At 39.4% G+C, this 22230-nt stretch overlaps 1 protein-coding gene across 6 annotated transcripts in view; it reads right to left on the reverse strand.

Annotated features, from left to right (window-relative positions):
• The window catches only part of TENM2 (teneurin transmembrane protein 2), a 1052113-nt gene that overhangs the window by 137914 nt on the left and 891969 nt on the right, over positions 1-22230 (reverse strand). For all 6 annotated transcript variants that reach the window (XM_044661706.1, XM_044661705.1, XM_044661704.1 and 3 more), the window contains one exon: positions 18931-19032. In XM_044661706.1, the coding sequence (XP_044517641.1) occupies positions 18931-19032 (102 nt within the window). The remainder of the gene's footprint in view (positions 1-18930; positions 19033-22230) is intronic.

Here is a 22230-nt window from a genome sequence, read left to right on the forward strand (position 1 = left end):
GGAGAAAAAGCCACTTTCTGCACTGAACTTGGAAGTCCAAAGACCTAGATTCTGACTTTGATACTGGTTGTATGAGTAGAGGTAGGCTATTTAACCTCCATTAGTCTCAGTTGTATCATCTGTAAAATGGAGATAATAATACTATTTCTATCTAACACACAGATTTACTATTAAGAGAAAGCTTTAGGGCCTTAAAGTATTAGCCCAAGTGAGCAGTTGCTATGGCTATTAAACCTACACACATTAAGCCCACGGTGCAGAGTGCTGGGACTTGAGTCAGGAACATCTGAGTTCAAATTTGCCCTTAGGCACTTACTAGCTATGTGATCCTAGGTAAGTCACTTAACTTCTGTTGGCCTTATTTTCCTCAACTGTAAAATGGGACCATAATAATACCTACCCCAAAGGGTTGTTGTGAGGATCAACTGAAATAATATTTTGGGAAAAAGCACAATGCCTGGCATCTAGTAGGTGCTATATAAATGCTTATTATTCTCTTCTCTTCCCCACTGATCAGAGCGTCTTCAGGATATTAGAGAGCAGCAGCAGAATACAGTTTGATAGGAGGGGAGGTTGTGGTGTGTATATGTAATAATCTCTACTTTCTTGATTTAGATGTGTTCATGAGAAAAAGGGAAGGATAGGGTCACGACCCTGCTCCTAATGGTTTAGTTTATCATTTGAGAAAGGCTTTTGTAAATATTAATGGGACGGAATGCTGAAGTGTCACTGGTGACTAGAGAATTGGGAAGTGTGCTCTTCTACTTCCTCCACCCCAACAACTCATTGAGTTGTAGCTTAGTTGAAACTACCAGGAGACTTAAAAATGACAACATGATACCTTTTAGCACCAACTATTTAAAGCCACCTCAAAATTATTCTGGGGCTTAAAATTTGGGTAAGACTAAGTAGTGCCTCTAATTAGATAGCTTAAGGAATAATTAAGGTAGATTCATCATTTATCCCTGGGTGCAACTGCTTATATTATCTCTTGCTTTGGAACATAGGATGGACACACATGATTCTGTTTGTATAGTACTATGTATTTTATTGATGTGGATATATCTACACACATGCACACACATATGTATATGCCCACAATTCTGCAATATCTGTATTTAAAAAAATTTAGATTTGAGTAGTCTCTCCATCTTCACCCTCTTTATTGCCTATATAACTCATCTGGCACATATTTCTTTAGGACACCTCTTGTTTTCTTGCTCTGTATAGTTATCAAATCTCAGGATTGAATTGATTCACATGTATATGTTTTGCCTCTCCAGCTAGGTTGTAAGCTTTTTTAAGGCTGACTATACATTGCATTTTTCTTTTGCATTCCTTCCTTCTCCTCCCACACCCCAAACCAAGCACAATATTGTATGCATAAAAGCACTATTTTGTTAAAAAAAAAACCAACATTGTTGACCAAAGAAAAATATTTGTTGTACGCTACTTGTGTTTTGCGGGTTCTCAAATAATGGAGAAAGGGATTGTGTCTGAATCTCTATAACAAGGAGTAAGAAAGAATAAATGGAGTTGACATCATCACAAGAATACCAGAGTCATTTCTAGAAAGGCAATGAAAGGATCATAGATTTAGAGCTGAAACAGGGACCTCCGTAGAGATCATTTACGGAGAAGAAGACTGAGGCGCAGAGAGAGGAAAGAACGTACAAAGTGGTAAGTATTTAAACCTATATTATCTAAACAAATGCTTGTGGCATTATTCTAGACTGTCTATTTGACTCGTATCACAGGAGGCTAAATAAGTTGAGACCAACCTTAGAAAAATATTGAAGATGGAGGCCTGTTTTCAAATGGTATCTGGTGAGGTATTTGCAAATGATTTGGGCAAAATGCCCAATAGATTACATAGCTTCCACCTTGCCATCTGAGGAAAAGGGTGCGCTAAGAATGGAGAGTATTCTAGACCATTTACTGACACTGCAAGCTAAGCTTTCTAAGATCAGGAAACTTGCTTTCTGTTTTTTGGGTATTCTAATAGTGAGATTTAATAGTATAGTGAGATTACAATGGGTACAGCTACTGGACTATCTGATGAGGCAGTTGTTTCATACCCAAGGCAACCTTGTGAACACTTAGGGAAAGGGAGAAGAGAAAATAGCATTAAATAATTTACAGAGAAAAATTATTTGGTCAACTTTTTTTTTGTTTTTGAGACAGAACTGAATTACTGGAGTTTTCTCAGACCTGGGGAAGAGCTTGAAAATTTCCTCATAAAACTCAGGCTCAAAATCCAAATGAAAATAGAGGTAACCCTTGGTTAAGAGAATAACTATTTTTTTTTCTGTTGAATAACAGGGGGTACTCTCCCCTTGAATGATGCATCAAGAGCATAGTAAGGGACTAACTAAGCTAACACATTTGCAAAATGTTTCCAAGTTATATACTTTAGTTTTGAGTCTGAAAGCTTAATGTAAGATGATTTACAGATGGTAGGGAAAGTTTGACTTATAGGAAAATAATAGAACTGGGCTCCTATTCTCAAAAATGTCAGAGTCTTTGTGAACTAAAGTGAATACATAATGGATATTTTCATTAACAGAAAAATAGAGTTGAAAATGGTTTCTCTTTGTTCATAATGTGATTTTCCTCTTCTCCTTCCCTCCCTTCCTTCTTTTTCTTTCTTTCTGAAATTCAAAGTTATAAGTGGTGGTAGAAGGGGGGGGGTCAGGGCTGGGAGACAGGAGTTGAAATTCACTAATAGGTAAGAATGGGCTTAATTTTAAACTCAATGCTTAGAAAATCAAATTAATAATGCTGTTTGCCTAACATCCTAGAAAAATAGAAATTAGGACAGAAATTTCTTTTGTTTTGCCCCTTTATATTGGCAGTGACATATGGAACCATGGAGAAGGATGACTGCTGGTCAAGATAGAAATCTTTGCTGTATTGACCTTTTTGACCTGGATGTAGTCTGATTTTGGATTGACTGGGGCCAGACTTTTGATTGATGAGGTAGTCCCTTCACATAATAAAGGAGGGAGGAAGCCACAAAAGAGGAGAGTATATGCTCAGGGATGAGTATACCAGCATGAAAGCAGGGCAATAGGTACTCGGTGAAGAGGGTCACTGCTCTGATTGGCCACTGTTCTGGGAACTAAAAGGGGGGATCCAGGAAAATGTGGAAGGATAGTGTTAGCTATGAGATTTTCAGCACTAGACTATCTGGGCAAGACCTATGTGATCAAAGGACACAGGGCAGATGCTAGGTTTGCAAGAACTGTTCAGACAGCTGAGATCAGAGAAAGCAAAACACCACTCATCTCTTCTCCATTTCTCCCACTTTTTCTCTCCCTGGGAGAGGTGTGTGCCTAATCTCTGAATCTCTAGTTCTTAAAAGGTCATTTCCCATTTCCTTTTGTCTCTTAAGTCAACCAAACAATGAGCAAACACTCATTAAATATTTATTATGTTCTAGGTACTGTATTAAATGCAAAGGATAAATATTATCTCTGCCCTTAAGAGGCTCACACTCTAATGAGGGAAACAGCATGCAAATAACTATATACATTTAAAATATGAATAAAAAGATGATTTTGAAAGAATGGAATGGCAAGAAGTGGGAGACCAGGGAGGGAACCAGGAAAGGCCTCTTGCAGAATGTGAGTTTTGAGCTGAGTCTTACAGGAAGCTAGGGAAGCCAGGAGTCAGAAACAATGGCAAGAAGAGCCTTCAATATATGAGGAACAACTAGTGCAAATGCACAATTAGGTGATGGAATGTTGTGTGTGAAGAACAGCAAGAAGGCCAATGTAATGGGATTATAAAGATCATGGAGGAAAGCAAAATGTAAGAAGATCCCAAGAAGATAGAAAGGGGTCAGATTCATAAAGATTTTCAGTGTCTAACAGGATTTCATATTTGGTTAAATGAGATAATAGGGCCCCACTAGAGTTTAATGATAGAGAAGTGGGGAGGAACATGGTAAGACTTGCATATTAGGAATCACTTGGTTACCTGGAGGATGGATCTGAATAGAGACTTGAGGCAGTGAGACCAATTAGAAGGCTATTGCAAATTGTTCTGAGAAGAGGTGATAAGAAATTGTACATGGATAGTGGTTTTGCAAGTGGAGAGAAAAGAGTATATGAGAAATGCTGTCAAGGTAAAAATGAATAAGATTTGACATGGAGTGATTTGGATGAAGTGAGTGTGATTGAGAGGGGAAGCATGTCACCAAGCCTGCAAGCCTAAGTGACCGTGAGAATTATGTACCTTCAAAAATAACAGAAAGTTGAGAAGAAGAAAGGGTTAGGGCCAGGGGGAGAAGATAAGTTCTGTTTTTGATATGGTGAGTTTGAGATGCTTATCAGATATCCAATATGAGATGTCCAAGAGGCAGGTGGTAGTATGGGGCTTGGAACTAAGGAGAGAATTTAGAGATGGACATATAGCTCTGAGAATAATATGCATGGGAATGAAAAATGAACACTTGGCAGCTGGTGAGATCACCAAGCAATATAGAATGGAGGGCCCAGGACAAATCCTCTCATTTTAGAACTAACCATGTATGTCCTTATCTAAGTATGGCACAGAGAGAAAGAGTCAATAGAGGAGCCTCAGGAAGACTCAAAAGGAGAAGAAATAGATTTTACAACTGTTACAACTGGTGAGATATTTTACCAGGATTCTTCTTGACTGGGGGCTCGAAGCAAAGAAAATTATTGATTTTTATTTTTATAACTTCTCAGGATTTATAGAGAGAATTAGACTTGGATCTTTCTGGGCAAAGAAGCCAGCAGCTTTGGCTGAGGGAGACTGTGATAAACTGACATTACAAGGAGATGGGGCATTGGCTATTTCAATTGTTTTCATGGAACCAAAATCCCCTGAATTTGACCACCATGACCCAGGAACCTCATTATCTCATAAGATCACTTCAACCCTCAAACTCACACCTCATTAGTACCTTTACCCTTCTCTGATTGGAGAGAGAGTGGGAGAGCTCTTCTCAGAGTTTCCGTTTAAGGAGAGTACTCAGGCTAGCCATCTTTTCATTTCCTACCTTGCAGTTGTTCTCTAGACTTTTCCTTCATGTGCTCTCCTCTCCTTTTCAGCTTCCTTTGGTAGCCTGTCCTCCCTCTTTAGATTGTAAGAAAAGAAGACTTCTTATTGAATCTTTTCATTCATGCCCAACTTTTTGTGACCCCATTTTGGGATTTTCTTTTTTTTCCATTTTGGGGTTTTCTTGGCAAAGATATTGGAGTAGTTTGCTATTTCCTTCTCCAGCTCATTTTAGAGATGAAGAACTGAGGCAAACAAGGCTATGTGACTTCACCAGTCACATGGCTAGTGTCTGAGTTGTGATTTGAACTCATGAAGATGAGTCTTCCTGCTTCCACGTCTTGTGCCCTACCCATTGTGCCACTTAGCAGACCTTGAGGCCAGGGACTGTCTTTCTTTTTCTTTTATCTTTGGTGTCCTCAGTGCTTAGCACAATATCTGGCACATAGTAGGCACCTAATAAATGTTTATTGACCGACATCTAGCTTGAAAAGAAAACCACTTTGCCAAGAGGGAAGGAACAGAGGAAGAAGCTGGGGAAAAATGTCATTCTTAAGGAGAGGAGTCAAGAGAATGAATGCCTGGGAAGGAAATAATAGTGCTACCTCTACAATGGCGAAAGCAATTAAGATAGAGTAATAACCTTGCTCATCCAGCACAGCTCAGAGTCACACCACCAAACTCCTGCTGGATGTCAAATGCTGAATGTGTCTTTGGGAAATATATATTCTGCATAAGTCTCTGAAGAAGCAACTACAAACTCAACCCCGAGTGCAGTCAAAAATGCAAAATTTTTTTATGCTTTTTGGCTAACAGGACACTGTCTGGGCTCTGTTGGTGTTACTTTAAAAAGCACAAGGCTAGGCTAATTAGAAGAGTGAAGCTCTCTAGTAATCCATTTGCTACCAGGGCAAACTGAGGGCAGATAAATGCCAAGTGAACTCCTCACCAATGCTCCCAGGGCTGCCCTATGCCTGAGAACATCTTCTCGAGGGGATAATTGATTCAGTCTCTGACATAACTCAAACCAGAGCTTTTCGGCAGCTGAGGCTATGTTACTCCTGCTGGGGAAATGCTATGTGTAAGCCAGATGACTAGGACAATTAAAACCATTATTATATCATATTTTTATAATTACAAAAATGTTTTGTTTTAAAGTACTTTTTAGTACCCTTATTTTTAGTACTAAATATAATATTAAAAATAATATTGGGCATCAAATATCTGACATTCTTCATTAGATACTGAACCGAAGCCAGCAGACTTGTTTCTCCTGGAGCTGTGTCAAGCTTAATTTGGAAAGAACATTCTATGGATTAAAAAAAATTTAATAGATTTCTCAAGACGAAAATATCATTGAGAGATATGGATCAGAATGTTGGTCCCTTTCCCTTTTCTGTGTTCTGTCTAGTGAAAGGCCGATAACAGGGAAGAGAGAGGAACAGATCTACATAAGTTACATATATAGAAACCTATTAACCCTCCTCTACTTTAGAAATATTAAGAAATAACATTTTCTGAGTTTTGACCCAAAGTCCTCTTTCTCATCTGTGCCGAAAAGTTAGTTGTACTTAATCAGTGAGAGAAGACAGAGTCCTAGTGTAAAGTTCTCTAGCTTCATTCTTGTCAAAGACCTAACCAGTTTCTAAAGGGAGAAGCCTCATCAGCCTCACCTGAAAACTGATTAATCAAAACGGAGAGCACTTTGATTAATTCAATTAAGAGAAGTAGCACTTGAGTTCACCTTCAACCAGGGAAAAAAGAAAATCCTTGGAGGGGGGTGGTGGTTAAAAAGGGACTGAATTATTTTAGGAAAAGATTCTCCAGGGTGTGGAAAGTTAAGTGGCTCAACTTTCTGTGTGCTGAATCAAAACTGTTTATCTGAACTTTGTAACTATGTTTTTACCTTACTGTGGAATTTCTATTTTTCTTTTGATGTGGGTCAGAGAGATTTTCAAAGGCAGGATGGATGTTGCTCTCTTTGGATTTTTCTTTCCCTAAGCAAGGATGCTTAGAATTATTTAATTAACAAATTTATCTCTGGCAGATTTGTGCCTAAAATACAGAATACAGAGGTTTTCTTCAACAAATACACAAGTATTTCTTGTTCTTGCTCTTTTGCTCTTTTTTTTTCTTTCTATCATAGGGGAATAAGATAGTGTGCATGTGGGCTTGATTAAAAATTAATTAAAATGTTTGTACAAAATTATCATTTCCATTTTACTAAATCTTATAAATGGCAGTTCTTAGAGATATGCAGGAGAAAAGTCAGTCAGTGTTGCGACTAACACCTGTCAAGTTAACAGGCTGATGCCAAAAAAAGTGACACGATTTAGACTTACCTAAATAGTCTAATGCTTCTCTTCATGCTCAAGATGGAGGCTTTCTTTTCCCCCAAATTTCTTTCTCACCAACAGGGACTTTAATGTGATGAGATGAATTATCAGTGTTATTTGTATCAGGGGAAGAAAGGGAAGAAACCACCTGTATTCCCAATCTGAACTAAAATGAGCTCTCCACTTATAGCACAGAGCAGATGGGACATCTTAAAAAGGGTCTAAGGTTTCTAAAGTTGGTTAGTAATAAAAGCATTGTTAAAAAGCCCAGCACTCTGCAATTCCTGCATGGTTGTACTCATGTATAGATAGAAATCACAAATAAAGATGTTTTCAAAAGAAAGTGTTAGCATCTGTTCTCTTTTCCCTTTGGAAAACATTCTTCCAGACCGCCTGAATCAAGTGCTCCAAAGACAGTGTAAAGGCAGCAGGGGACAATTTGGTTTCCTTAAATCACTGAGGAGGATGGGACATCTAAACACATATAAAAGCAACAGATTCCTCATTTTGGTTTAGGACAGGGGGAAAAAAGACAAAATGTATACAGGAATTGCAGCATGACACTTTGTCAAGGTGCTGCTAGTAGAGACAGGTAGAATCCAGTTCTGGTTCTATCCTTCACTCACTGTGATGCTCACAGTGAGCCAAGTGGCTTCTCCATGCCTCAGTTTTCACATCCATTAAATGGGTAAAGTGCTGAGAACTGGCTTTGTAGGAAGGAAGAGCTAAAGATCAATTACAAAGTACAACTACAAAATACCATAAAGATTCTGACTAAGGATAACCATGCTCTCTACCTGAAGCAAAGACTTTACTTCCTTCCCTGGTAGTGTATCTGGTCTCTGTGGGGACAAGAGCCCGGCTGGATCCACCCAGCAGAGGCAACAAGGAGACTCTACCTGACAGCCAGGGTCAGAGTCACTGGCTCAGAGGGCCAAAGGGCAGCTCCACCAAATTCCTCATTCTGGTTCTGTCAAATAGCACATTAATAAGCAAGAAAGTGATTCAGGGAAGAATTTCCAGAAGGACAAAAAACTCATCAGGTGTGTCAAATCTCTGACATTCAGAAACCATGTGGGGAAAGCAGCACACGCTGACTTAAGCACTAAAGTATGGATGCTTTAATTAATCCGGGGTGAATTTAATTGCTTTAGTTAAGTGGAAATCGGGTTAAAAATGATGCAGAGCATGCTGGGGTGTGTTAAAAACATGACATATGAGTTGGATGAATCGATAAATTAAAAGTGCACAGATGTTTTAATTAAACCCAGGGAAGTTAACGAAGATCGCTAGAGACTTTTAAGCCTATGATTAATTCAATTCATTTAAAATACCTGTAGAGATATGGGGATGCTTCCATTTTGAGAGTTATAAAAGTTCTCAATCGATAAGTACTTAAGCTGTTCTTCAAAAAAAAAAAGTGTAAGTTGTGTTTTTTTAAATGACTGAGCAGCATTAATTACATAATGAATATTTAAATTCTTTCAAGTACTCAGCAAGCTTTTTCTTAGCTCAAACCCAAACTGAGAAGGCTGTGGATTTTTCATTATTATTGGTTATGTGACCCAAGGTATCAGCATGGGCTTCTGTTCACCTTCCTGCTTGGAGCCATCTGTTGCCCCATTATCTTACAGCTCCTACCTCTGGTGACTTTGTTAAGAGATCCTGCCCTGTAGAGCACCCCCTGCCCCTGCCCCTGACCTACCTGCTCTCCAAAGATGGGTTTATTTCCTAATAAAGGGTGGTTTTGCTAAGCACAGCACTTCACAAAAGCTGTACAGATCAAATCTATAACGTATCAAGTTTCTCTGGGGGTGGGCAGTCTGCCGTCCACCACTGCTGTGTGACTCTGCTGGTGGGTTTAAAACAAGGGTTTTCAGCTTCAGTATCAATTTAATCTTGGGAGCCGGCTCCTTTAAGCCCTTAAAAAGTTATTTATATTTTGTAATACACCATAAAAGCATCCTTGGTTGCCAAGTTTTCAGGGCTCAGGACACGGACTATCACTTCATCACCAAGCAATAAATTAAGTTAATATGTGCTATGCCTCTGAAACCAGGGAGGCAGGGCTTTCTCCACCTCTGTAGGGGGATTCTGGGAGCTAAAATAAATGGAGGTTCGAAGTGCCACCCTTGAGCTCGGCTTCCTTTTGTAATTCTCATCAGAGACAAGAGGGGCAGAACTATGTGCACCTGCTGTGAATGGGCCATCCCAAGACCTTCATGGCACAGGAATTTCTTTGAATCGTACCCAGGCCAGCAATGTTGGGGAGGGGAGCAGGGGGGTAGGCTAAATTCAGATGTCATGTTGAAATAGGGAGATGATGCTGTGGGCAGACACCCAAGGTCTTTTGGTTGGTGACAACTTCATTTTAATTAGCAGAGAGCAGGGGGGAGTTGTAAAAGTGGCGAGTGGGTTTGGAGAGGAATAAAATAGAAAGAGGGAAGGTTCAGAGGAAAAAAATGTTGCTATCTCCATGAGTGTTCCAGTCCACATGGTCACTGGGGGAGGGGATGACAGGGAGGGAGGAACAGATGGGATTTCAGCCTTTTTCTTTGGAGAGCAGAGAGGCCAGCTGTTAAACATAAAACCTACTTCCTAGCCAAGTGAGCCTAGGATGCTTCAAACTTCCAGAAGGAGCCTGTCATCAAGAGGCATTCCTAGAGTGATGAGGTAGAAGCGTGCCCCACACAGAATTCACCCTGCCATTATGGAGGGAGGGATCCAACAGGCTCTTATCTGGACCAAAGGGAAGGAATTTGCTATGTAAATGCAAAAGGACAGAGCAGAAAAGGATAGAGAAGACTCTGAAGGTATTTTGGCCATGTGAACACTCCAATTAATGAAGAGTAGATTTAAAAAGAATGCCTGACTTCCTATTAGAATAGTCGGCAGTCTCAGAGAGTCCCAACTGCCTGCTCTGTTCCTGAAGTGTCAAGCTGAGCATTTCAGTAATGTCTATCTTGCAAGTATTTCACGTTAAAGAGCCAGTTGTGGTCCGGTGGATAAAGTGCTGGATCTGGAATCAGGAAGAGCTGAGCTCAAAACTAGAGCAGACATTTATTAGCTGTACGACCCTGGGCTAGTCACTTAGCCTCAATTTGCCTCTGTTTCCTCAACTATAAAATGGGGACAATAATAGTACCTATCTCCTAGGGTTGTTGTAAGGATTAAATAAAAAAATTATTTAAAAAATCATTGACACAGTTCATAGCATATAAGACCTATTCCCTTCCCTCCCTGCTCCTTCAACAAGCAAATTCATTAGATCTTCCCAGCAAAGGTTTCCTCATATAGTTAAGAGTCAAGTAGCAACTCCTAACTTTTGGAAAGTTAGGTTTTGGATTTTATTCCTCCCCCAACATTGCATTTTTAATTTTCCAAATTCAATTCAATTCAATGGAGAGTGACTAAGTTCCTATTTTAGGTAGAACACTATGCTAGGTTCTGAGAGAGAGAAAAACATTTTAATTCAGATACAGTCCTTGTCCTCATGGCGCTGCCATTAAGTTAGCACTCATTCCTTATCATTTATTTTAGCACCAAATAATTATAGCTCTGTAATATGTACACATATAATTTTATGTTATCTATCTGTTTCATATATGTTAGTCTTATCTTCCCACCTGAACTATACACTTGAGGACTCGGGAGCATATCTGATGCTTCTTTTGCATTTCTTAAAGAGTATACATAGTGCATACAGAGCAAGTGCATAACAGGTGCTGACAAATACTTGTTGAATCCAGTAGACTAGACTGTAGCCTAGCATGTAATCTGGAAACATCAGGCATTAATTAGCATCTTCTATTTTTTCCAGGCATAAGGCTTGTTACTAAGAACAGGATACAGAACTATAAACAGTGACTTGCTTATAACTTCATCACATGGGGCACTCAGGGAAATGGATGGAAACCTTCATTTTAATGGTGCAAGGAAAAAAGGACAAAGCTACCTTTTGGCCAAAAATACAGGAACCTGCTTATTTAAAGGAACTTTACTGGTTGAGCATATTTATCATTCTGAGACTGCAACTGGAGAGTAAAGAAATTCTGAATTCTTATGTCCCAACTAATAGTGGAGAATCTCAGAATGCCTCCCATAATGGTATTAATTTTTCACATTGTGTGTATATATATATATATATATATATATATATATAAAAGACTGAGGCAGAAGGAATTTCAGTGATTTGTCCAATAAAAGAGAAATGGAGCTCAGATCTCTACTACAGGCCTTGGCTCTGGCATTGCTGGATGCTTGGCTATGAAGGGCAAAGAGGTTGGCACACTATAGGGACACAGAGGGTACCATCTTTATTGCACTATTTAAAGCAGGAATTCTTTTTATTTATTTATTTTTAAAATAGGGATTCTTTACCTTTCTGTGTACGTATCACAGACTCCTTTGGCAGTTTGGTGAAACCTGTGGACCTCTTAGAATAATGCTTTTTTAAAAACATTAGATTGGGATTATAATGGATTATAAGGAAGCCAAACACTGGTCAAAATAAGTATAATTTTTTCCCCCTATTCAAGTTCACAGACTGTCCCATGAGATCTATAATGGACTCTTTGGCTAGGGACCCCTGATTTAAATGATGCAGGTAGAAGGGAGAAAAACCATTCTGAAGTTTGTAATTTCTCTTTGCTGTTTGTAATTTGTGGGAAGTCCCTCTCCCAAATCTCAGTTTTGACTTCAGTGAAAGTATATACTCCACTGGGGACGAAGAATAATAAATGTGCCATGTAATGGTAGGACGTCAGTAATGTGCAAAGAGGATGGTCCCTGCTGGTTTTCCCTGTTTTTACACAAGCTTGCTAAAAAGCTGAAACAAACTTTTCAAGATGATATTTTGTGTTTTGATGCACTGACACTCGTGGTTCTCCAGTGACAGCTGTAGAACAGCAGGAGTTGTCATTTCCAATACTTTCTAACTACTTATTAACCCAACAACATAGGTTTGGGTTTGTTAAGTTTGTCCTGCAGGTTAGGGGCACAAACATGACAAAAGCTAAGCAAACACAACTGCCAGTTTTAAAGTGGACAATCAGAGACCCTGGGTGATGCAGATCTTCCGTTTTAAAATGCAGACAGGATGTGTAATTTGAATGTTTGGAGAAGTCTATTAAACATACAAATGGACTTCAAATGAAAAAAGAATCAAGGAAAAAACCCTGCCCTCCTGCTTAGACTTGTGAAGAGGGTGACATACTTTGTTACTAAGCCAAAAACGGGGAGACGGAATGGAAAGTAATGAAAAAGCCACCCAACAGGAATAGACAAACTTACAATAAACAGCAATTTGAATAATGAGCGCAATTATGGCTGGACAGGAGAAGCAGCTGATAGAATATGCTGCACATCACTGAGGAAGAAAAAAATACCATCTTTACTTAAGGTATGAATCTGAACAGATTGCTTATTGTACCTCATAGCCAATTCAACGTTTCTACATAAAATGTAAATACAACTGTCTTTAGTTATTTGGTTGCTGCTTTTTAGTTTTTCTTCTCATTCCCATACCAGGTCTCCAGCTTTCTACAAAAGATAGACCATATCTTTTTCCATATACCCATACCACCTTATTAGCCTTCTTATTTCTGAATGAAAACAACATTTATAATTTATTTGGGGGGGGCGCTGGGAAAGGTGCATCTGGACCCATGATTTTTCTTTTTAAACCCTTACCTTCCGTCTTGGAGTCAATACTGCGTATTGGCTCCAAGGCAGAAGAGTGGTAAGTGTAGGCAATGGGGGTCAAGTGACTTGCCCAGGGTCTCGGTATAGGGAACTCCAGTTTGGAAAGACTTCATACAAAAGCATATTGAGAGGCAGCCAGGTGGCTCAGTGGATAGAGAGCCAGGACTGAAGATGGGAAAGTTCTGGGACACTTTCTAGCTATGTGACCCCGGGCAAGTCACTTCACCTCAATTACCTAGCCCTTCCCATTCTTCTGCCTTAGAACCAGAACTTAATATCCATTCTAAGACAGAAGGTAAGTATTTAAAACAAAAAATGCATATTGACAACTAGACTGCACTCTTAGGGTGTTGATTTAGGGTAACAAATGAAAAAGAATTTTATTTTTTGGAGAGGCCAAATAGCTACACATTAAAAAAAAACCCTTAGATTCTAAGGCAGAAGAATTGTAAGGGCTAGGCAAGTGGGGTTAAGTGGTTATAGAACTTGGGCAGGGTCACAGAGGTAATTAATGGTAGAGATTTGACTTGAGCATAGGTCCTCTGACTCTAAATACAGTGCTCTTCCCATTGTACCATGCTGTCTCTCAATAAATATTTAGGTATTCGGTACTCAGACATCCAGTAAATACTCTATCAATAGCTTTCGCCACTCACTGCCAGTATGCCTTCAGAAGCTCTATTCAGGCATTTTTCTAACAGAAGAGGCAGTGATAAAGCCTCGGATATATCTGAAGAGATGGGCGCCTCAGCAAGGGGTCAAGAAAGTAAATATGTACTTCTGTTATTTGGACACACATCTAGTTGCTTTGCCAAGATGGGATCTCTGTCACAAACAGGGCCAAGTCTCTACCTGGCAAGGAGAACCAAGGCTGCCTGCTGCCTGCCATGTAGAAAGCTGGCAGAGCCAGAAGCACCCTGGGTGCAGACTTCAACAAAGGCATAAAGTTGAGTCTGAGTTTGTTATGGGGGGAGACGAAGGGCTTGGTGACTCCTACAGGGTTTCATCATCCAAAGAAGGCCAGTCAGAATGGAGGGGGCAAGGGAGAGATGCAATGCCTTGGTGTAGACTGCAGGAAATGTAGAACCAGATGTCAGTGGCTTCCTTCTTGCTCCCCCTTTTACCTCATCCACTCATAGGTTACTTACTCATAACACTTCGGGAGATGCTCAGCTGCAAGTGTTGTTTCAACAGTGTGCTGTGCTTCAATACTACTAGCTGTCCTGGCAAAATAATGGAAAACTGCAGAGAGACACCCTCCCAGATCACTGGACTTATGCTCCCTCTAAATAAAAAGCTTTGTTCTTTCTAGCTTAAAATCTCAGGTAAGAGCTTTACACATGAGGAGGGAAATCAGCAATTGCCCATCAAAGCCATATGCTCCGGGGCGAGAACAATGCCACATCAACCTGCCAATTGACACCTGACTCACCTCATCACTCAGTTCCCAAGTGTTGCTGGGGTTCAGGTATCTTGAGGGCCAGACACACTTGAGATGCAGTTTTGAACCCTTGAACCTTTCTCTGAGGAGGGGTCTTAGCCTAGTATGAAGATTCTTAAGTAGGAGGATACTACCTAGCTAAAGTTTTTTGAACAGTCATCACTGGGATGGGGGCATTCATAAGGCTTCAGCATCCTTTGAAGTGCTTAAGGATATTCTCTTTGATTTTGCAGTGGTGGAATCAATCAATCAAACATTAATTAGGTGCTTTTGGAAAGCACTGCTGGGTGCTAGATGCATAAGTGTCGGGACCTCAGAGACTACAGTGAGACAATCCGTGCCTTCGAAGGGTTTATAATCTAACTGGGGGAAACAACATGTAAATATAAAGGGAGAGATGAAAGGTATGGGAAGTAGATAGAAGGCGTTTTGTGGGAGAGAGTGCTAGCACCAGGCAGGGAGAGGAGAGCAGGGAAGATCTCATGGAAAGGGTGGCACTCGATCTAGTTTTGGTGTCAAAGGAAATGAGGGATTTAGAGTACATCCACCTATAGAGGACCTGCATTCTGGACATGTGAAAGTCCAGAAATGAGAAATGCTGTATAGTCCTGGAGGAACAATAGACAAAGGCCAGTTTGAAAGTGAGTGAAGGCAACCCATGCATAATGGGGCTGGAAAGAGCCTGAGGACTCATTGGGAAGTCCTTTAAATGTCAAACAGAGGGGGGTTATGTTTGTTCCTAAAGATAAGAGGGAGCCACTGAAATTTATTGGGTAGGAGAGTCACATGGCTGGATCTTGCATTTTTTGGGTCTGAGCTCAGGGCTTCTAAGTTTAACAAATCATTAGCATAGAGCTGATTTATTTATATTTGTGAAGAGATATTTACTTGCTTCTGAGGTACTTATTTACAATTCACTTATAGTAGCTTTAAGGTTGCATGCTGGGAGGAAGGGGGAGTTTTTTTTCCTTTTAAATATCCCCCAAAGGCTGTAACAATCAACAACTCAATAAAAATATACAAGGCCATCATTAGATTTTAGTAATAACTCTTAGGTATGTGGAGTAACATCTTTAGCAACTACTCAATCATTTGGGCCACAAGTATCAATTATATATCACTGCTAAAACACATTCATTGGACACCCATCCCACCACAGTGCATGCTAAAAATGCATATCACACACAAAAAAGATACTTTTAAATATCCCAGTGCACATCACATTACAGATCCATAACACAGAATGCATGCTAGTGCAAAAATCAATTTAAAATAAAAGTTATTTAAGTGGCCAGAGTACTTAGGTTTAAAAGACTAAGAGGTAGGCATGCAGTCATGAAAGATATGGTTTTTAAAGATTAATAATATGTAGATGTTTGCCAGTGCTAAGATACATTTATAACTTACATGCTATTATTCAGTCAGTCATTCTTTCAACAAACATTTATTAAGCACCTACTGTGTGCAGAGCACCTACTGTGTGCAGTGCTAGGCGCTGGGAAAGATACAAAGTTTAGATAAGACATGGCCCTTGCCCTCATGGATCTTGATGATTTTAAGGGATGGGGGAACACAAATAAATTATTTTAATACATATTATTATATCATTAAATACATTAGAGGGCTTAATTCTACTCAAGGTCTGAGAGGGAAGGGCTTTAAGAGGTCAGGGAAGAAGTAGCATTAGATTGGTCTTTGATATGGGTAAGAATTCATCAGGCAAACTGGGGGAGGGAGGCTATAACTGGCATAAGCAAACAGAATGAGCAAAGACATGGAGGCTGGGGAGCCTAGACAATGGTTGGGTGACCCGGGCTTAGTCTGACTGGACTGCAGAGTGCACAGAGGGAGAAATATAAGATAAAAAAAAATGGAAAAGAATGGTGGTTTCAGATTGCATTGGGCCTTGAATGCTAGCCAAAGGAGAGTAATAATAATAATAATAATAGTAATAGTAGTCGTTGTTGCTGTAGCAGCTAGCATTTATATAGCACTTTAAGGCTTGCAAAGCACTTTACAAATATTGTTTAATTTTATCCTCACAGTCCCTCTGGGAGGTAGGAGCTATCATTCTTCCCATTTTATAACTGAGGAAACTGAGGTAGGCAGGTTTTAAGTGATGTATTCAGTGTCACATAGCTAAGAAATATCTGAAGTTGAATTCAAACTCAGGGGGGCTTCTGACTCCAGACCCAGAACTCTATCCACATCAAACCTAAATGCTACTTGGTCAACAATAAAATTGGGATTCCTTTGGTGGCATACCAGCCGCTGGTAGTTGTATGAAAGTTAGATTGGGGGGGGGGAGTGACGCAACTATCTAAGCCATTTTTGACATTGCAAAAGAGGAAGATTTTGTCCTTTTTTCTAATTTTCTCATCTTAGTAAGATTACATCACAAAAGAAAAACCATCCAAATAATACTAAGAGTTCTACTTTAAAGCCTCCAGTGCCCAAGGCCTTCAGAATGGACATGCCATCTGACAACCACCATACTGATCAGGAAAATGTGGAGTCAAGGCTTTTGTACATTTCAGCCTTCCTCCTTTTTTTTGGTGTATATGTGCATCTGCCTTTGGACAGAATGTGAGCCCACTGGTGAAATATGACATAAAAGAATAATGCCTTCTTTCCCTGTTTTCAGTCTTTCTGAATTTTGTGAATTTCTTAAGTTCCTACTGGATTTCTATCCTGTAGGATGCTTACTTAGGTCATCAATCACCTCTATCTGTTGGGGCAATTAGGTGGCAGAATGGATAGAGTGCTGGTCCTGGAGTCAGGAAGACCTGAGTTCAAATCCAACCTCAGATGCTTAATAGCAGTGTGATTCTGCACAAATCACTTAACCCTATTGGCCTCAGTTTCTCATCTGTAAAATGAGCTGGAGAAGGAAATGGCAAACTACTCCCGTATCTTTACTAAGAAAACTCCAAATGGGGTCATGAAGAGTCAGACATGACTGAAATAACTGAACAACACCACCTCTATCTGTATCAAATGTGGGCAGCAAAGTGCAAAGCATCCCATGAATCTTATTAGCATTGAAGCAGGTAAAATTAAAAATGTTATATTTTGTAAATAATTTTCTCAGCTCTGTTGATAATACTTAAAACAAACAAGCAAAATCTGTCCTGTTACTATCTAGTATTCACAGAGCAGTTCCTATAATTTAGTGATTCTTTCTTAGACCATCCAGGAAGGCATTCTGAATGAATGGATAGTAGGATTATAGGAGCTCAGGTCTAGAGGACGACTTGAGCTCAGGTTCTCTGTCTCTAAAGCCAGTGATTTTCCCACTGAATCCTCCCTTTACAGAGGAGCTGAAGAAGCTAAGGTATGGAGATACTGGATGATTTGCAAAAGTTCTACTGAAGAACTGGGAGAATGGCTCCTAAATACCTTGATCCTATTCTTGTCACTTAACCACTGGTCTATATTTCTTACAAGAAATGGAGGACCCAAGTCCTTCTTGGGTATAAGGGGGGGGGTGATAAGTGAATTAAAAGTGATTCCTGCATGTTTCCTAGATTAAGAGCATGGGCAGGCAGAATGAATGAAATTTACTAACACAGAGATGCTTAATCTTCCATTACATGGAAGTTAATGATTATTACAAAGGAGTGATGGTAATTCACTCTCTGCTTTTACAGGAAACACAGCCATCTCGTTTTTAGCAAATTCTTCTTCTCTGTACACCTTGGCACCAGCGATAACGACTCTGCTTCTATGGCGTGCATTGGCCAATTACGATATATCAAACCAGACTCTTAGCCAAAGGGAAAGATCTTGAAATTTATGTAGTAAATCAGGAGCCACAGAATCTCAGTCTATCTTGGAGGCCATTCAATTAAAGGATTCTTGATAAGAAATTTAGAGCTGAAAGGGACCTTACATAGGTAAAGTCTGAGGCACAGAGAGGTTTAAGTGATTTGTCCAGAATTACAAAGCTAGTAAGTGGCTGATGCAGGATTTGAACCAAGGTCCTCTTGACTCCAAGTCTAGCCCTCTACCTACTGCTCTTTCATGCTTTTCCATCTACACCCAGACAGGGATCTTTTTTTTAACAACATCCCTGATAAGAAGTCATTGTGTTATTGGATGATTGACCTTTAGCAATAAGAACTCATTTCCTAAACCAGCCCATCACAATTTTGGGTAGTTTTTTTTTTTGTTTGCTAGGAAGTTTTTTCTTTTAAAAGGCCAACATCTGACTCCTGACACTCTCTATCCCCTAACTCCTAGTTCTGCCCAGTGGGGGTCAAGAAAAATAAGTCTAATCCTTCTTCTTTGACTACAGGAAGGCTGGCTTTATAGATGCCATCTTCTATCCCCTCAGACCTCTCTCTAGGACATAAAGAGTCCACTATAAAGCTTGAAATTCTATTTTCAAGCCTTCTAGAGAAGAGAAGATATAACAAATACCTTTTGCGCAGTCTGCCCCATGGAATCCAGGAAAGCAGTGACATACTCCAGACACACACTCGCCATTCCCATGACAGTTTCGTGGACAATCCTGCACTGAATCTGAAAGAAAGAAAAACTCAATGATTTCTTTCTCCTGTTGGACTTTGATGAAAGTGGATGGTCACCAATGTGATCTCAGTGGAATCATACACTTTTTTTTAAAGATATGTTAGAGATATCAATACCAAATCCCAAATGTAGTTAGTTCTTAACCTTTGGTTTGCTGTCAGGAAAGATTTTCTCAGCTTTTAGAAATCCCAGTATCCCAAATCCCAAACTTACAAAAGAGCTAAATTAGGGAACAATTACCTATACTATTCCAGTACCTAGTCCAGTGCCTGGCACAGAATTGGAGCTTAATAATTAATAAAGCTTGTTGATTGACTGACTACACAACTTAGTTAAACAAATATTTATTAAGTGCTCATTATGTACAAGGCACTGATAAGAAAATGGCAATACAAAGATAATAGCTAGTATTTAAATGGCACTTTAATTTGCAAAGTGTTTTACAAATACTGTCTCATTTTATCCTCACAACAATCAGGGAAAATAGGTGCTATTATTATCCTTATTTTACAGACAAAGAAATGAGGTAGGCATAGGTTAAATGACTTGCCCAGGGTCACACAACTAATAAATATCTGAGACCATATTTGAACTCAGGTCTTCCTGACTCTGGGTCCAGAATTTTAAATGCAGCCATGTTCAAAGCAGTTTTCAGAGGAAGATATCAAAGCTATCAATAATCGTGAAAAAAATATTCTAAATCATTCCTGATTAGAGAAATGTAAATTAAAACAACTCTGAGGTACCTCCTCACACCTATCAGATTGGCCAATATTACAGTAAAGGAGAATGATAAATGTTTGAGGGGATGTGGCAAAATGGGGACACTAATGTATTGTTGTTGGCTATAAAATCATGCATATCCTTTGATTCTGTAATATCACTATGAGGTCTGTATCCTAAAGAAATTTTAAAAAATAGAGAAAAGGACCTATTTGTACAAAAATATTGATAGCTGCACTTTTTTGTAGTGGCAAAGAATTGGAAACTAAAGGGATGTCCCTAAATTGGGGAAAAGCTAAACAAATTGTGGTATATGATGATGATGAAATAATATTGTGCTATGAGGAATGGTGAATAGGATGATTTTAGAAAGAGGTGGAAAGACCTACATGAACTGATGCAGAGTGAAATAAGAAATATCAGGAAAACACTGTATACAGCAACAACAATATTGAACAGTGCAATACAGTGATCCAGGCCAATTCTGAAGCACTTATGACAAAGAATGCTCTCCAGCTCCAGAGAAAGAATTGATGGAGGAGGAATGCAGATCAAAGCAAACTATTTCTCACCTTATTTGTGTTTTTATTCCTAGGTTTTGGTTTTATATGAGCATTCTCTTAGAACAATGACCAACACAGAAGTATGTTTTGCATGACAATACATGTATAACCCAGATCAAATTGCTTATCATCTCCAAGAGGGCAGGAAAGAAGGAAAAGAGGGAGACATTTTGGATTTCATAATTTTGGAAAATGTATGTTGAAAATTGTTATTACATGTAATTGGGAAAATAAAAAAATCAAAGAAAAAAATCAAAAAATTAAAAAAATGTAGCTCTGTTCATAAGAGACCACAATCGAATAATGGGGGGGGGATTAGTTATTTATGTAAATACTTATAATTCAATGCATAATGGGAGAAGTACAAAGGAATAATCCTAAATTTTATGAGAAATTTGAAAAGCAAAGATCACCAGCAGCTATGGGGATTATGAATTACTTTAAAAAAATTTCACCCTTACTTTCTGTCTTAGAATGGATACTAATATTGATATAAGGCAGAAAAATGGTAAGGGCTAGGCATAAAGTGACTGAGGTCACATAGCTAGAAAGTTTCTGATGCCAGATATTAATCCAGGACCTCCTGTCTCTAGGTCTGGCTCTCTATCCACTGAGCCACCTAGGTGCCCCAATTGAATTCTTCTTCTAAAGCAGTTAATGTCTAAATTAGACGGAAAAGGCAATAGGAAGTGATTGGGTGAATTAATTTCATTTACATAGAACAGACGAGAAAAGGAGGAAGTAAGTACAGTCTGACTGGAACCCAGGCTGGGAACATAAAACATTCTTTTTACAGGCAATGGGGAGTCACTATAGTTATCTGAGATGAATGATGGCTTATTTCTGTATTGTCTTAGTTAGATTATCTAGGTGGCTATATGTAGGAATGGGGAAGTTAGACTCTGAACCACTAGTAAGGAATCTGTCAAAATAGTCTGGAGGAAGTGGGCAAGACAATGGAGACTGAACTGGAATGAAGTAAGCATAGAAAGAAGGAGGGTAGACATGGGAGATATTGCAGGGGTCCTAGTCCTTGGCACATTGTAATTAACTGGATATGGAGATGATATGTGGGAGAAGAGTCAAAGATGACCCCAAGGTTTTAAGTTAGGGGTAACCAGTAGGTTGGTGGTGATGTCAAGAGAGATAGAGATGCTAGATAAAAAAAAATTGGGGGAGAGTGAAGATACTAAGTTTAGTTTCTGATATGCTGATTTGGAGATGCTGGTGGGATATCCAAAAGAATGTATGACACCCAGCAGGCATTTGGAAATACAGGATTGAATCTTGGGAAAGGCAGGGTCTAGAGATAGAAATTTGGGAATCACCTGCCAAGAGGAGAAAATTGAAGCCACGGGAGTAGGCGAAGTCACCAATAAAAATAACTCACACTTGAAGGTTAACAAAGCATTTTCTTCACCACAGTCTTTTGTGGCACTGCAAGCAGCATTTACAGAGGAAGAAATTAAGGCTGAGAGAGGTAATCGACTTTCCCAGTCCTATGATTAGTATATATCCAAGTCAAAATTTAAACCCAAGTCTCTTGATTCTAAGTTCAACACTCTTTCTATTAAAACACACTACTTCTGGGGGCAGCTGGGTAGCTCAGTGGATTGAGAGCCGGGCCTAGAGACAGGAGCTCCTAGGTTCAAATCTGGCCTCAGACACTTCCCAACTGTGTGACCCTGGGCAAGTCACTTGACCCCCACTGCCTACTCTTACCACTCTTATACCTTGGAGCCAATACACAGTACCTCCAAGACAGAAGGTAAAGGTTTTAAACAAAAACACAACAAAAAGACATTACTTCTCAGAGGAAAGCGGTGTAGACAAAGAATAAAATCAAATGTTGAGGATTTGTTCTTGACCTTGGATGTGCCAGATGGGGCAGCTAGGTGGTGCT

This window comes from Gracilinanus agilis, chromosome 2, assembly GCF_016433145.1.
Source record: "Gracilinanus agilis isolate LMUSP501 chromosome 2, AgileGrace, whole genome shotgun sequence".
Classification (NCBI taxonomy): domain Eukaryota; kingdom Metazoa; phylum Chordata; class Mammalia; order Didelphimorphia; family Didelphidae; genus Gracilinanus; species Gracilinanus agilis.